The following is a 13939-nucleotide window of genomic DNA, read 5'->3' as shown; positions in this document are numbered from 1 at the left end:
AAAATAATTAATATTTTTTGTAATACATTAACTACTAATATCCGAATGTCAAAGATGTAATTTAAATATAAGACTGACATGCTCATTTTAAGCCTAAAAAGGCATGCTATTAAGTCTTAAAGCATGCAACAACATCCTTAAATATAAGTTATAATTTAGGATAATTGTTATTTTTTCTAGAAAATGTTATTAAATAAATTATAAAGCTGAAAATAATAAGACTTATTTATTAGTGTTGTGATTAAAATCAGAACTTTGCACTACAGTATATACTTTAATAAAGAATCTCAAAATTAATACAAAATTCAGACAAATATATATATTTTAAAGCTGAAATATAGGGTTTTGAATAGGAATTCCCTAATAAATTAATATTTTCAGGTTTTAAGCTAATGATATTTGATAAATTATTCGTGACAAGATCGATTCAAAATGTTGTAGTTCAACTTGAAGTGGTTCTACCCATTTCCTTGCTTCGGCGAAAAATATTGATCCCTTCCTCGCAAATAATAGTTGAAAGTAGGGTTGTTTGATACAAGAGTTGAGTATTGTTTATTTCTTTGTTGTTTTACTGTCTATAATATAGTATAGAATTAACAACACAACAGTTGAGTAACTAATGGTATGAGATTTTCTAGGCTATAATGATTTGAAATGGTTTCTTTTATGCCAGAGCTTGCACCGAGCAAATGTTGAATGGCACCCAGATAGGTGGTCCAGCAACCAAGCAAAGCAGGTTTATCACCATTTTCTCGAATTTTGGGTGTTTCGGATTGGAGTGGGGGAAGGATATGAATCATATGGATATCCTCAATGAGATCATAACATGTGCTATGAAAGAAGCTATCCTCATTATGCCAAAAAATACTTGTTTTCCTTTTGAACAGTTGTCATGCCGTGTTTGCGCAGTGAACAAGTCTAAACGAGTACCAATGGTTGATGACTTGGTTAACCATTGGTTCGATTTGTAATGACTTATGTGTGTAGATTTCTTGAATTTGCAACTCATCAATGCTAGGAAAGTCCATTATTTGTTATTTATACATGTTTGTCTTTCAAGATTCGGCCAATCAACAAATTGAAGTTCAGCAGAAGTAGATGTTAATATTCATATATAGTTCAAAACCTATCAGACCGACCTGACATACATATATATATATATATATATATATATATATATATATATATATATATATATATATATATATATATATATATATATAAAACTGATGTTAGGAGAAAAGCAGAAAAGTCTAACCTTAATTAGTTCCAAAGCCTTAAACAAAGAACGATTGATTAAATTTTGGTTACTGTTGCAGTGATCCGATCCTAACATAGCCTGCGGTATGCTATACATAGTTTCAAGACAAAAACAACTTATCATGCTACATTACGTCACTCTGTCAACTTCTCGTTCAAAACCTGGACATGACATAATTGATCTCACTATCAAGACAATAAAATGAAACAATCTCAAGCAGTTATTAGTTAATTATTATTAACGGGGATGAAGCTTGATGTCATACCTCTAACAGCTCCGACATTCTGCCCATCTCTCTTTTTTCAGTAGGTCTTGAAATAGGAGCAGTTTGATTGTTAAAACCAGAATGTATAGTTTGCAAGGGCTCAACAAACAAAGGCTCATTCATGTCCTCAGTCTCTTCCTGCATCGGCTGGCTGGAACTGTTCGAAGTTTTAAGTGGAGATGCCACTATTGGTATTTGTTGGGAAGGAGACACACCATTTGTCAAATTCATAGGCTTGAGAACAACAGGCACAAAAGTACCTCTTGAACCAACAGGAGGAGCCGAGTATGTTACCACGGTGGTTATGGATTTTCCAGGCACATGTTTATTAGACTGTTCAAAGTCTTCATTCAAGAAACTAGACATGTTGTTTCCATTGTAATCTCCATCTTTCTTCCTCCTGCTGCCTTTTGACCGACGAACTTTCCTGACCTTTTGGAGAGGAATCTCTGTTCTTTGAATCATCTGAACATTTGGAGCAACATCATTCTCAGTTGATATAGGAACATAATGCCCTGGCTTAAAGACGACACCCCTAAGGCTGATATCTGAGTCTCCAATTCTCACTTTCAGCATATAACCGGCGTCAAATGCAGCCTCAACTACACCAGTAACTGTAAGCCCAACAATGCTGTCATTAGCAACTTCAGATGATTCTTTCGGATGAGATTGGATATTGTTACGCCCTTGTAACCCTGTTCGAACTCCAGTTCTAGCTCGGATTTGGCTACGGTCTTTACGAGGGCGACCGCGCTTTCGTTTGATTAGGATGCTGGATGGCGCTGCAGAAATGTCTCCTGGCTTTGATAGCTCCATCTTAGCTGGAGAAAAAAGTATATATGCAGAAACTTAGATGGGATGAAATGGAGGCTTGAAGATTTAAATCTTACATTATTGGTTTGATAGGCATTTCTCCAAGGACTCATAAGAAATCACTGATGTGAAGAAAATTTACTTTCTATTTACAAAGCACATGTATCTGAATAAGAATCATCCTGAGCTTTTTACATTTTCATAGTGCATAAACATGAAAAGTTCCACTACATTGTACAAAGTGATAATATCATACGGTCCTTGTTAGCTAGGGTTTGAAAACAGTTAGAGCCCTAATATCAGAAGCAGAATGAAATTACAATATGATAAAAACTGAAAACAAAAGCCAAAAAGAAACAATCTGAACAGACAACCAGGAAATTCATGCAAGGAAGATTGTTTGTATGAAGAACAAGCAGAAGCTATTAGGCCCCTGAGCATTATCAAACTATTCAGCTTTTCATTAAATGGAAGTTGTATAGAGGTATGAGATACACTCAACAAAGTTTTATGCGCATTGGATGAACAAGTCAGACAAAGATACAAAAGAGAAAGCCATGTCCAAGTTGGAAAACGAGCCATATAGAATCCTCTAGTTCTTATGATAAAGGGAATCAATAAAAGATAAGATAAACAAAGAGCAAGCTGAACAAATTAAGATTATTTTACGTTCAAATGCAATGACATTTATTTCCAAGAAAAGAAGATGAAAGTTCGTAATGCAAGAATTATTGTTCTTTTCTTTACTAAAATACTACAAGAGTGCAAATTGGGTGGCATTGGATCTAATGTTTATGGTCCACTTGAGAATAACGCTCAAGTGTATTTTCCTAGAATGTATGCTTAGGGAGGCAGAAGTGGAACTAGTCGTGGGTTGTTTATCCAATAAATATTATGACAAATGGTCCAGCTTACAAACAAAAGTTATGATTGAAAATGGAAATCCAAAAGAAGAAAATTCATTTTCATTAACAAATGGAATAACCACAAAACTCATAAAACACTGTGAGATTAGATTACAGATTCAACGAACCGGATAATTGACAATCTAAGATAAGAGAAGGGACGAACATGAATTGTATAATCATTACAGGCTTCACAGCATGTTTAAACTCAAAGTATACAACAAAAAACATTTCTATTGTATAATCATTACATGTTTCACAGCAGATAACATTTGCAACCCCTACAACAAAAGATACTTCTGAACTAATTAACAGTTCTCAATCAATGCCTTCTTGATTTGGAAAATACTCAATAGAAACTTTTTGTCATTAATAAGAAGTTTCCATTTTGCTATTTGGGAAGGCACTGGTGCATTTTAGCACGACATATACAAAGGTAAACAAAGAGCAAGCAAGTCAAGAGTAGAACAACAAAGAATGAAAAAAACAAAAACAGCCAAAAATGGTAAGCACTAAGCAGATAATCTGGAAAAAGAAAACCCACTAAGAATACACACCCTACGCTATATTGGAAACCCTATTTAACATATAATAGTTAGAATTAGTAGTAATCTATGTCAACTCTCTTCTTAAACTAAAGCAAAAAAACCCAAATGTTTTCTCAAAATGAAGAAGGTCACCGACCGATACGAAGTTATTATTTGGTTGATTCCATGCAAGCAAGAAGTTTAAAGTTTGAAGTTTGAACTACATCATACCTTTGAAGAGTGTGAAGAAGATTGCAGTAGAATGAACTGGAAACCCTAAAAAGCTAGCGTCGAATGGAGAAGGGAGAGATTTTTGAAGCTAGAGTCCAGTCTTCAGGTGGGATTCGAGAACCTAGTCAGAAGCCGGTGGTGGCCAGTCAATTTACATACATAGAGCGAGAAACAGATTTCAAAGGGTTTGACGATTTTGTTCTTGTCCTCATTGCATTGTTTAATATCATTTTTAGTTTGTTTAATGTAAGATTATATATTATTAATCATTTTATTATTAAACAAATTAAATTTATTACCATACCAATTTTATATTTTTATACTAAGATATTTGTTTCTTAAATACGAATTCATGATTTTTTTTCTTCTATTAAACGAGAATTAAATATTAGTTTCTTGAATACGAAATCATGATTTTTTTCTATTAAACGAGAATTAGTATGACATTCACTGTCATAACTTCCCGCCTAAACCAAAAGCGCTTCCAGATCAATCCCATAACATTTTAATCTCTTGTCATTATATTGCCTTGGTGGGGGTTTGAATTCTTGACATTACCCTAATATATTAAATATCATAATAATTCTAATATCATAATAATTCTAAGATTCTTATTAACTTTAACACTAAAATTAAAGTTTTTGGTGTTAACTTTGTATTTAATAACAATTATTGAAAAATTTAGATTATTTGAAAAATAATGATTTGTGATAATTTTAAAGTTGTGAAGATATTTTTAAATAAAAAAAATTAATAATTTAAAATAAAATGTATTTTAGTTTGTTTAATGAATTGAATAATGTGACAAGATGAAAAGTTATTTTTCAAATTTGAATTATTTAGATAAATCAATCCAAACCCGACCTTAAGTAGCACAATGGAAATCCCTTTTTTAAAAAATAAATAAACAAAAGAATGAGAAATTAATGAAGAAAAGTTAAATTCTTTCAGCTAGAAATGTAACAGAGAAATATTGCAACATTTCATGACAAATAATAGTATTTGAACAAGACACAAAGAGAAAACAAACTCCATTGAAGATGGAGTTCTGATTTTGTTTACTTCCTTCTTGATGCAGCTTTCTCCTTCTTTACTGCAGGTTTCTTACCAGGCCTTACATTAGGACCAGACTTGGAACTTCCACCAGACCTTGCCTTAGGACCGGCCTTGGTGGAACTGCCACCAGATTTCTTATTTTTTGATGACTTGAAACCAGTTCCATTATCCTGTCAACCATAAAATGATAATAATAATAAGCTCAACCCACAAAAATTTCTCAAGATTCTGTAATGGAAAAACCAAGAAGTGAGAAAATGACAGTAATTTGGTTATGCCATAGCTGATACAGAAAAATAGGACAAACTGGAATTACCTTTTTGTACTGTCCGTAGGCGATCTTGCCAGTCAGCTCTTTCCCATCTTTGACATAAACCTGATATCAATATTAACTTAGCATTACTCCAAGACTATGTAAAAATAACATGAAAGAATGAAACAAAGGACTGGACTTACTCTCCTTCCAGAAGAACCTGTGTACCAATAACCAGGAGATTGACCAGCAGATTGATCAGCAGATTGACCAACTGCTTGAACCCGTCTTTTTGCTGCATTTTCAGGGGCTACCTTATTAGTGCTTCTGGGATTTATCCAACTTCTAGAATTTTCCTGTGTCTCTTCAGCAGTGACCTTCTTCGAATTCTTCTTGTTCTTTGTTGAGTTAGTACTCTGATTGTTTGCTTTAACACCACCTCTCCCCTTGGAACTTTCACCTTGGTTGAATTGACTCCTATAAAGTAAAATAAGTCCTTTAAATAGCCCTACAATAATAATCCCACTGAAAGTAAAAGTAACATACATGTAATCAATAACAGATGAACCAGGCTGTGTGTTTCCCCTGCTGGTTATATTGTCCAACTCCAAGGGAAAGAAGTTGGGCAAACGACTTCGTACTAAGCTGCAAATCCTCGGGTCGTCGTTGAAAAAGTATTGATGAGAAGGTGGAGCTTGGTCCAGCAAACTGCCATTTGATTCGTCATCATCAACCGAATAAGGATTTCCATACGAGCCTCTGTTTTCTTTTGTTCTATTATAACCTCTAAGATTATTTGTTCCTGTGTTATCCTTCACAGACCTGAAGTATTCCTCGCAGACTTCATCTAAAACAGGAGTTGGAATTGCAAAACTTTTCTCCAATTCAAAATCTTTCCATAAGTCCTCCTTCTGAGAAGTAATTCCAAATGACTTGGCTGTTTTTTTATCGTTAACAGATTTCAAAGATATGTCATCTTTCCTTTTGCATTCGTCACTATTAGTAGTATCATCGGAATCAGAGTCAGAATCAGAATCGGAGATCAACTGAAATCTTCTTAGGGGACTAATGGTTAATTTGGGAAACTGTGTTTTCGTACTAGTGTTATCAGTTAAGGAAGAAACTGGGGTATCTAATGACTGTTTCATCTTCTTCTGTGTATGTTGAGGTGCTACTCTTCTGAAAATACTTCCACCATGCAGGTGAGATTTTGAACCGCTACATACTGAGTTATGTTGGCTCAATGGTCTCTTTGCTACAAAGGGATAAAAACATAATCAATTTAAAGAATGAAACCCGAGTTAAGTTATAATAAACAAACTACTATGACAAAACTCTTGATGGTAGCTACCATTGTACCTTGATGAGAATGCATAAAAACATAGCCAGCCCTCTCTTTCCCTTCCTCTATTATTTTCAGACATTCAATATGATTCTCTTCAGGTAAAAATAGCTATGTTCACTGAAACTATTCAACTCTCCAGCCTAAATCCAAAACTATTTCACATATAATTGATGAAACATAAAGAATTGCAGCCAATTGAAGCTCTAGGTATGAGGTCTTAGTCTAATTGGGATCATCATCCAAGTATATAAAACATGCTAGCTAGAAATCATTTAAGTTTGTAGTGAAAAATGAAGCAACATGGGTATCAATTTAGGTTTACCAAATAAAGATGTCGACTATCTTGGCCCTATCATGAAAACTTTAAAAACTTGAACTTTAAACTGTCACTTCTTGGCATTTTCAAAGCAATCAACAACCAAACTAAAAATAATAATAATTCAATCAAATGTCAATCTTCAATACCGCCTTTACCTGCAGGTGTATCTTCCTGGGAAGAGAATTCTTCAATATCATCATCCAAAATAGATCCAAACTCAAAAGACTCATTCTTAGCTGTGGAAACTCGTTCGGAGGCAAAACCACGACGGAGACGCTTTAAGGGAGGAGGCGAGTCACGAACGTCAGAACCCACATCCGTTGCCAGAGTTCCAAAATCAATTTCGTCATCGATTGGTGAGCAAAAGGAAGTCGATGGCTGAACTGGAACATGAAGAGGAGGTTGTTCACTTGGATTTACAAGAGAGTCAGGATCCATTGAAAAATCAAACCCTAAAGAGAAGGAAGGAGCTCCGAAATCCGCCATTGGAATGTGTATGATGATAGAAGATTGCGATCGTGGATTCGAAATAGCGATTCGCTGGTTTATGAACAAAAAATTTGAGAGGGAGATAGAGAGATTTCTGGCGCGTTAAGACAAATTGAAAAGATTGGGTGCATATTCAAACCCACGGCTCAAGCTTGGTTCTTTCCCGTGTAAGTCTCAAACATGTCGGCTTGGTTGGAGTGAAAATTGTTAAATTTGAATTAATTTGTGGTACTAAAAATATTTTAATAGTATTATATATTTTTAATTTAGTATATACATATTATTTCTAACTATAAAATATTTATAGGGTAATATACTAATATATATAATGATCATTTAATTAAGTTTTACATATCCTTATACATTGTTTTTTTTAAAATTTTTTTTATATATTTATTTTGCTTAAAATTATTCTTCATATTTTTATTCAAATTACATCATAAATATCTGAACTCATTTAAAAAATAATTATAAGTCTTAATGCGGACAAAACGTTCAACTTCGTTTTGAGATGATTTTTTCAACTTAAATTGAAACGACGACGACGCATATGTTATATTCCATTTTTTAGACAAAGATGTTACAAACTAAGGCAGCGATGAGATTATTACTCATTCGTCTTCTCAATATTTAGATATTGTGTATTTTGTGTTGTGCCTCCAAAATTTTCTATAAACAATAAAATAATATTGATGTTGAAGAAAATTAAAAGTTTTATAATTAAAATGTAAGGTTACGAAATATAAAATACGATATTGTAATAAAAACACGTAATAGACTTGAATCGGCTGGTTAGACATTACTTACACTAATTAAAAAGACGATGATTATCCCTTAGTGAGAATGAGAATAAATGTAATTTGATTTGAAAATGAAATAAGTTTATTCGTCAAAATAAACTATAATTCAAATCTAAGAAACACACCATAGTTAAAATTTTCGAAGGTGAATGATTTTAAATTAATTATTAAAATAGTTCAAACTTTTACCATAGAACCCAAGACCAAACAAGGATGTAAATGCATTCTAACTGATACCGATGACCTTAATTTCCAAAACAATACTTGTTGAAACTCATGTAGTGTATTGATCCATTCTCTGTCATGTCAAGCAAAATCAGGACACATTCCCGGTTTCCTTGTTTTTCCTCAACAAGAATGATCTCAGACCAGGGGCGGCCACACATGGGATAGGGTGGGCTCCAGCCCCACCTAAATTAAAATGTTAAAAAAGAATTTTTATATATATATTTTACAAATGACTCTTGGCCTAGTTGGCTATATTACTAAAAATGTGAAGATGAGGTCAGGTGATCATCACTTTTAATTTTAAAATATTACTTTTATCTAAAAATTAATTCATAATTATTTTATACCAACAATATTTTCTATTATACATAAAATTTAATTAATATATAAATAACTTTAATTTATTATATTTTAAAATATAATTTTTATCTATAAATTAATTCATAATTATTTTATTTTATACTAACAATATTTTCTAATATACAAATATTTATAATAATTCATAAATTTTAATTAATATATAAATAAGATTTATTTATATAAATAAAGTATAAAAAATTATATATAAAAGAATGAATATTACTTTTATCTAAAAATTAATTCATAATTATTTTATACCAACAATATTTTCTATTATACATAAAATTTAATTAATATATAAATAAGATTTATTTATATAAATAATTTTAATTTATTATATTTTAAAATATAATTTTATCTATAAATTAATTCATAATTATTTTATTTTATACTAACAATATTTTCTAATATACAAATATTTATAATAATTCATAAATTTTAATTAATATATAAATAAGATTTATTTATATAAATAAAGTATAAAAAATTATATATAAAATAATGTAAATCATATAATAATATTATTTATTTTAAAATTATATTTATATAATAATTATACATTATTTTTTATTTATTTTAATATAATTAATAATACAAATTATTTATAAGGGTAAAATATAAAAATTAAAATAATAATAGTGTTTTATATTTCTTAATTTTAAACTATTTCAAAAATTTATAAGAAAATATAAATTAATATTAATAAAATGTTAAAATAGTTACATTGGTTTGATTCGGTATTTAAATAAAAAATTTGATATCCCTGCTCAAAAACCTAACAAATCTCCTAGAATCGATGTTGATGTAAGTTCTCTTAAACTTGATCTAGCATTACGCATTCCGATATGGTAATATCCTTTTAATAAAATTGATGAAATTAGACGAGCTTATAAGATGGGGTCATATCAACCTTTTAAGGATGAGTACTCGCCGACCAAATTTGGAAATCAAAATCGACGATTCCAAAGTCATTGGTTTATGAAATTTACTTGGTTAGAATACTCTCCTTTGAAAGATGTTATTTTTGTTTCCCATGTTTCTTGTTTGAACATAAACAACCCAAAAAACCTACATTTACAATAGATAAATTCAAATATTGAAAGCGAGTTAATGATGGAAATAAATGCTCTTTTGTTATGCATATAAGATGTAATATTTCACCACATAATATGGCAGTTGAATATCTTGATAATCTAATAAATATCCTTGTCATATTGACAAAGTACTGAATGCATAGTATTCAGATGAAAAACAAAATAACATATTACCGCTTACAACAACTATTGAAAGCACTCGGTGCCTCACTTTGCAAGCGTGTGCATTGAGAGAGCATGACGAGTCTCCATATTTGAATAATTGTGAAAATTTTATTGAAAAAAAAGCGGAGTATAGAAAGTTAAATCTGAGATGCAAGTTGGAGTCAGCCCCAAGTAATTTTTTATCCTGGCTCCGCCCCTGCATCGGACATTATCTGATTGTAAACAGGTGCGTAATATGTCAGATGGAATACAAAAGAGGTGATAAACAGATGACCCTGATTCCATGCAAACACGTCTACCATGTCTGTTGTGGAACTAAGTGGCTTGGCATCAACAAGGTGAGCTCCGTATCACATGTTTTCCTTAGAAATGATTTCAACTGGTTTTATTCATTGCCAAAATGTTCACTTGTTTCTTCTCAGGCATGCCCCATATGTTACACCGAGGTGTTTGGAGATGAATCAAAACACTAGGATACTACTGGGCATTTCCTTCTCCCTATCTCTGTTCTTGTGTCAGCTTCAGTTTCTTGGTTTTACCTGATATATAGTCTTATATGTTGATTTTTTCAATAACTCTAATGATATTGGATGAATGTTTCAAAACCTGGAGGATTTCCATAATTTTCTACATGAACTAACCATTTAGCTCAGCTTGTCATTTTGTTAGATATAGTGACAACCAAAAGGCAGAGGGTTTGAGAGTTTTAAACAGAAAGACAGTGGGTTTGTTTATTCCGGTGATTCAATAGTTGTATTGGTTGAATAATGACAATTAATGGGTTTTGGTAACACATTTTTAAAACTACAATCCACGTTACACTATTTGAAAGCATATTCCTTTTCATATGATTCTACTTTGCCTTTTTAATTAGATTGGCATCAGTATTTATATTAAAACTGAATCATTTGTTTCTAAGCAGTTCCTATTAAGGTTTAGTGAAGATGTGATAAGATGGCTCCTCATAAAATTTCCACATATATTTCATCAAATTAAATATATTGATATATATATATAAGACATTATAAGAAGCTTAACAAAAGAATATCAGACATTTATTCTCTTATTGGCTGCTTTGTTTGAGTTTTGATGATGAGTATTCCTTCCCCAATGATATAAGTATCTTCATTCTTGCAGAAATTATTCTCTTTTCAAATTCAAATTATAGCCTGCAAAATAAAAGGAATTGAGTTACATTGAAAAATGCTTTAACGATTTTAATTATATATTGATATCCCTACTAGGATGGTAAAATATAAGATAGCTTATGTAGATACAATGTAGTACTTACATAAACCCAATTGTTGCATCAATTTCTTAGTAAAGGATGTGAGGAATAGATCACTTGTAATAAAATGGAGGAGGTGGTGACTTATAAATGTAAGAAGGAGGTGGTGGAGACTTGTAACCATATGGAGGAGGTGGAGGAGACTTATAAATGTAAGTGGGTGGTGGTGGAGACTTATAAATGTAAGGTGGTGGTGGTGGAGATGAGTACACATAAGGAGGAGGTGGTGGAGACTTGTAAACATATGGTGGTGGTGGAGGAGATGTGTACTTATAAGGAGGCGGTGGGGGAGACTTGTATACATATGATGGAGGTGGGGGAGACTTGTATACATATGATGGTGGTGGAGAGGAGTATTTGTATGGAGGAGGTGGTGGAGACTTGTAAACATATGGTGGCGGTGGTGGAGATGAGTAGACATATGGTGGTGGTGGTGGAGACTTGTAGACATATGGTGGTGGTGGTGGAGATGAGTACACATATGGAGGAGGTGGTGGAGACTTGTAAACATATGGTGGCGGTGGTGGAGACGAGTAGACATATGGTGGTGGTGGTGGAGACTTATAGACATATGGTGGTGGTGGTGGGGATGAATACACATATGGAGGAAGTGGGGGAGACGAGTACTTATAAGGAGGTGGTGGGGGAGACTTATAAACGTAGGGTGATGGTGGTGGAGATGAGTACACATATGGAGGAGGTGGTGGAGATTTGTAAACATATGGTGGCGGTGGTGGAGACGAGTAGACATATGGTGGTGGTGGTGGAGACTTGTAGACATATGGTGGTGGTGGTGGGGATGAATACACATATGGAGGAGGTGGGGGAGACGAGTACTTATAAGGAGGTGGTGGGGGAGACTTATAAACGTAGGGTGATGGTGGTGGAGATGAGTACACATATGGAGGAGGTGGTGGAGATTTGTAAACATATGGTGGCGGTGGTGGAGACGAGTAGACATATGGTGGTGGTGGTGGAGACTTGTAGACATATGGTGGTGGTGGTGGGGATGAATACACATATGGAGGAGGTGGGGGAGACGAGTACTTATAAGGAGGTGGTGGGGGAGACGAGTACTTATAAGGAGGTGGTGGGGGAGACGAATACTTATAAGGAGGTGGCGGGGGAGACTTGTAAACGTAGGGTGGTGGTGACGGAGATGAGTACACATATGGAGGAGGTGGGGGAGACGAGTATTTATAAGGAGGTGGTGGGGGAGACTTGTAAATGTAGGGTGGTGGTGGCGGAGATGAGTACACATATGGAGGAGGAGGTGGAGACTTGTAGACATATGGTGGTGGTGGTGGGGATGAATACACATATGGAGGTGGTGGTGGAGATGAATATTTATAAGGAGGTGGGGGTGGAGATGAATATTTATAAGGAGGTGGTGGGGGAGACTTGTAAACGTATGGTGGCGGTGGTGGAGATGTATACTTATAAGGCGGCGGTGACGGAGACTTGTAAACGTATGGCGGCGGTGGGGGAGACTTGTAAACATATGGCGGCGGTGGGGGAGATTTGTAAACGTAGGGCGGTGGCGGTGGAGATGAGTACACATATGGAGGAGGTGGCGGAGACTTGTAGACATATGGTGGTGGTGATGGAGATGAATATTTATAAGGAGGGGGTGGAGGAGATGTATACTTATAAGGAGGGGGTGGGGGAGACTTGTAAACGTATGGTGGAGGCGGTGGAGATGTATACTTATAAGGCGGCGGAGGTGGTGATGTATATTTATAAGGTGGCGGAGGGGGAGATGTATACTTATAAGGAGGCGGTGGTGGAGATGTATATTTATAAGGAGGCGGTGGTGGAGATGTATATTTATAAGGAGGCGGTGGTGGAGATGAGTATACATATGGAGGCGGCGGAGATGAATACTCGTAACCCGCCGAAACACTAACTGCCATCAAACATATAGCCAAGGCACAAAGTGCCCAAGGCCGATAATTAGCCATTAATTTTTTTTTTATTGAATTCAATGAAACTAGTTAAGGATGAATGCATTTACAATGGAACATGAACCCTTTATATAGTCATTTCACCACCCTCAATCATTAATCCCCTTTTGTTTACTAAGTAATTAACCCTTTGAAACTTCCAACTTATATTATTTTTATTAACCCTCGGTTGACAATCAATGGGTTAATGTCATGGTTGTTAGATGCATCGTGACAAGTCTATCATATTACATTTATTAATAAAACAAGGTATTGTAACATATACAAATATGAAGAAAAAAAAAGAATTAAATTAAGAAATACCGACATCCCATTTCCCAACCGGTTCTTCTTGCTTACAATTATTTTCCTTGATCAAAATCTTCTTAATTTATTATAATATATAGAAAGGATATTCTTAGAGAAAAAAACTTGTATTAATGATTAAATCAATAACTTGTATCCAACAATGTATTTAGTCCACATACATAGTAGTTGAAGTTTACAAGGATTGCACTTATAAATTGTCAACCCCATTTTTCCTTTCTAATTAATTCTGAGAAATGAATCAATATATGATCATATTACAATTCAATA

At 33.7% G+C, this 13939-nt stretch overlaps 3 protein-coding genes across 3 annotated transcripts; all 3 read right to left on the bottom strand.

The window, feature by feature from the left end:
• Positions 1-1216: 1216 nt before the first annotated feature.
• On the bottom strand, positions 1217-4193 carry LOC124920672. The gene is made up of 3 exons (XM_047461216.1): positions 4003-4193; positions 1527-2347; positions 1217-1422 (listed from the first exon to the last, which is right to left on the bottom strand). The coding sequence occupies exons 2-3, from the start codon at positions 2340-2342 to the stop codon at positions 1396-1398; spliced, it is 843 nt and encodes a 280-aa protein (XP_047317172.1). The 5' UTR covers positions 2343-2347; positions 4003-4193; the 3' UTR covers positions 1217-1395.
• Positions 4194-4929: 736 nt separating this feature from the next.
• Positions 4930-7624, bottom strand: LOC124921100. The gene is made up of 5 exons (XM_047461710.1): positions 7131-7624; positions 5858-6566; positions 5515-5788; positions 5375-5434; positions 4930-5228 (listed from the first exon to the last, which is right to left on the bottom strand). The coding sequence occupies exons 1-5, from the start codon at positions 7459-7461 to the stop codon at positions 5061-5063; spliced, it is 1542 nt and encodes a 513-aa protein (XP_047317666.1). The 5' UTR covers positions 7462-7624; the 3' UTR covers positions 4930-5060.
• A 3667-nt stretch (positions 7625-11291) lies between these two features.
• On the bottom strand, positions 11292-13360 carry LOC124943234 (extensin-2-like). Its single transcript, XM_047483800.1, has one exon. The coding sequence runs from the start codon at positions 13358-13360 to the stop codon at positions 11453-11455; it is 1908 nt and encodes a 635-aa protein (XP_047339756.1). The 3' UTR covers positions 11292-11452.
• Positions 13361-13939: the final 579 nt, after the last annotated feature.

Source organism: Impatiens glandulifera, chromosome 1 (genome assembly GCF_907164915.1).
Source record: "Impatiens glandulifera chromosome 1, dImpGla2.1, whole genome shotgun sequence".
NCBI classification, from domain to species: domain Eukaryota; kingdom Viridiplantae; phylum Streptophyta; class Magnoliopsida; order Ericales; family Balsaminaceae; genus Impatiens; species Impatiens glandulifera.
This window is presented reverse-complemented; position numbering and strand designations above follow the sequence as displayed.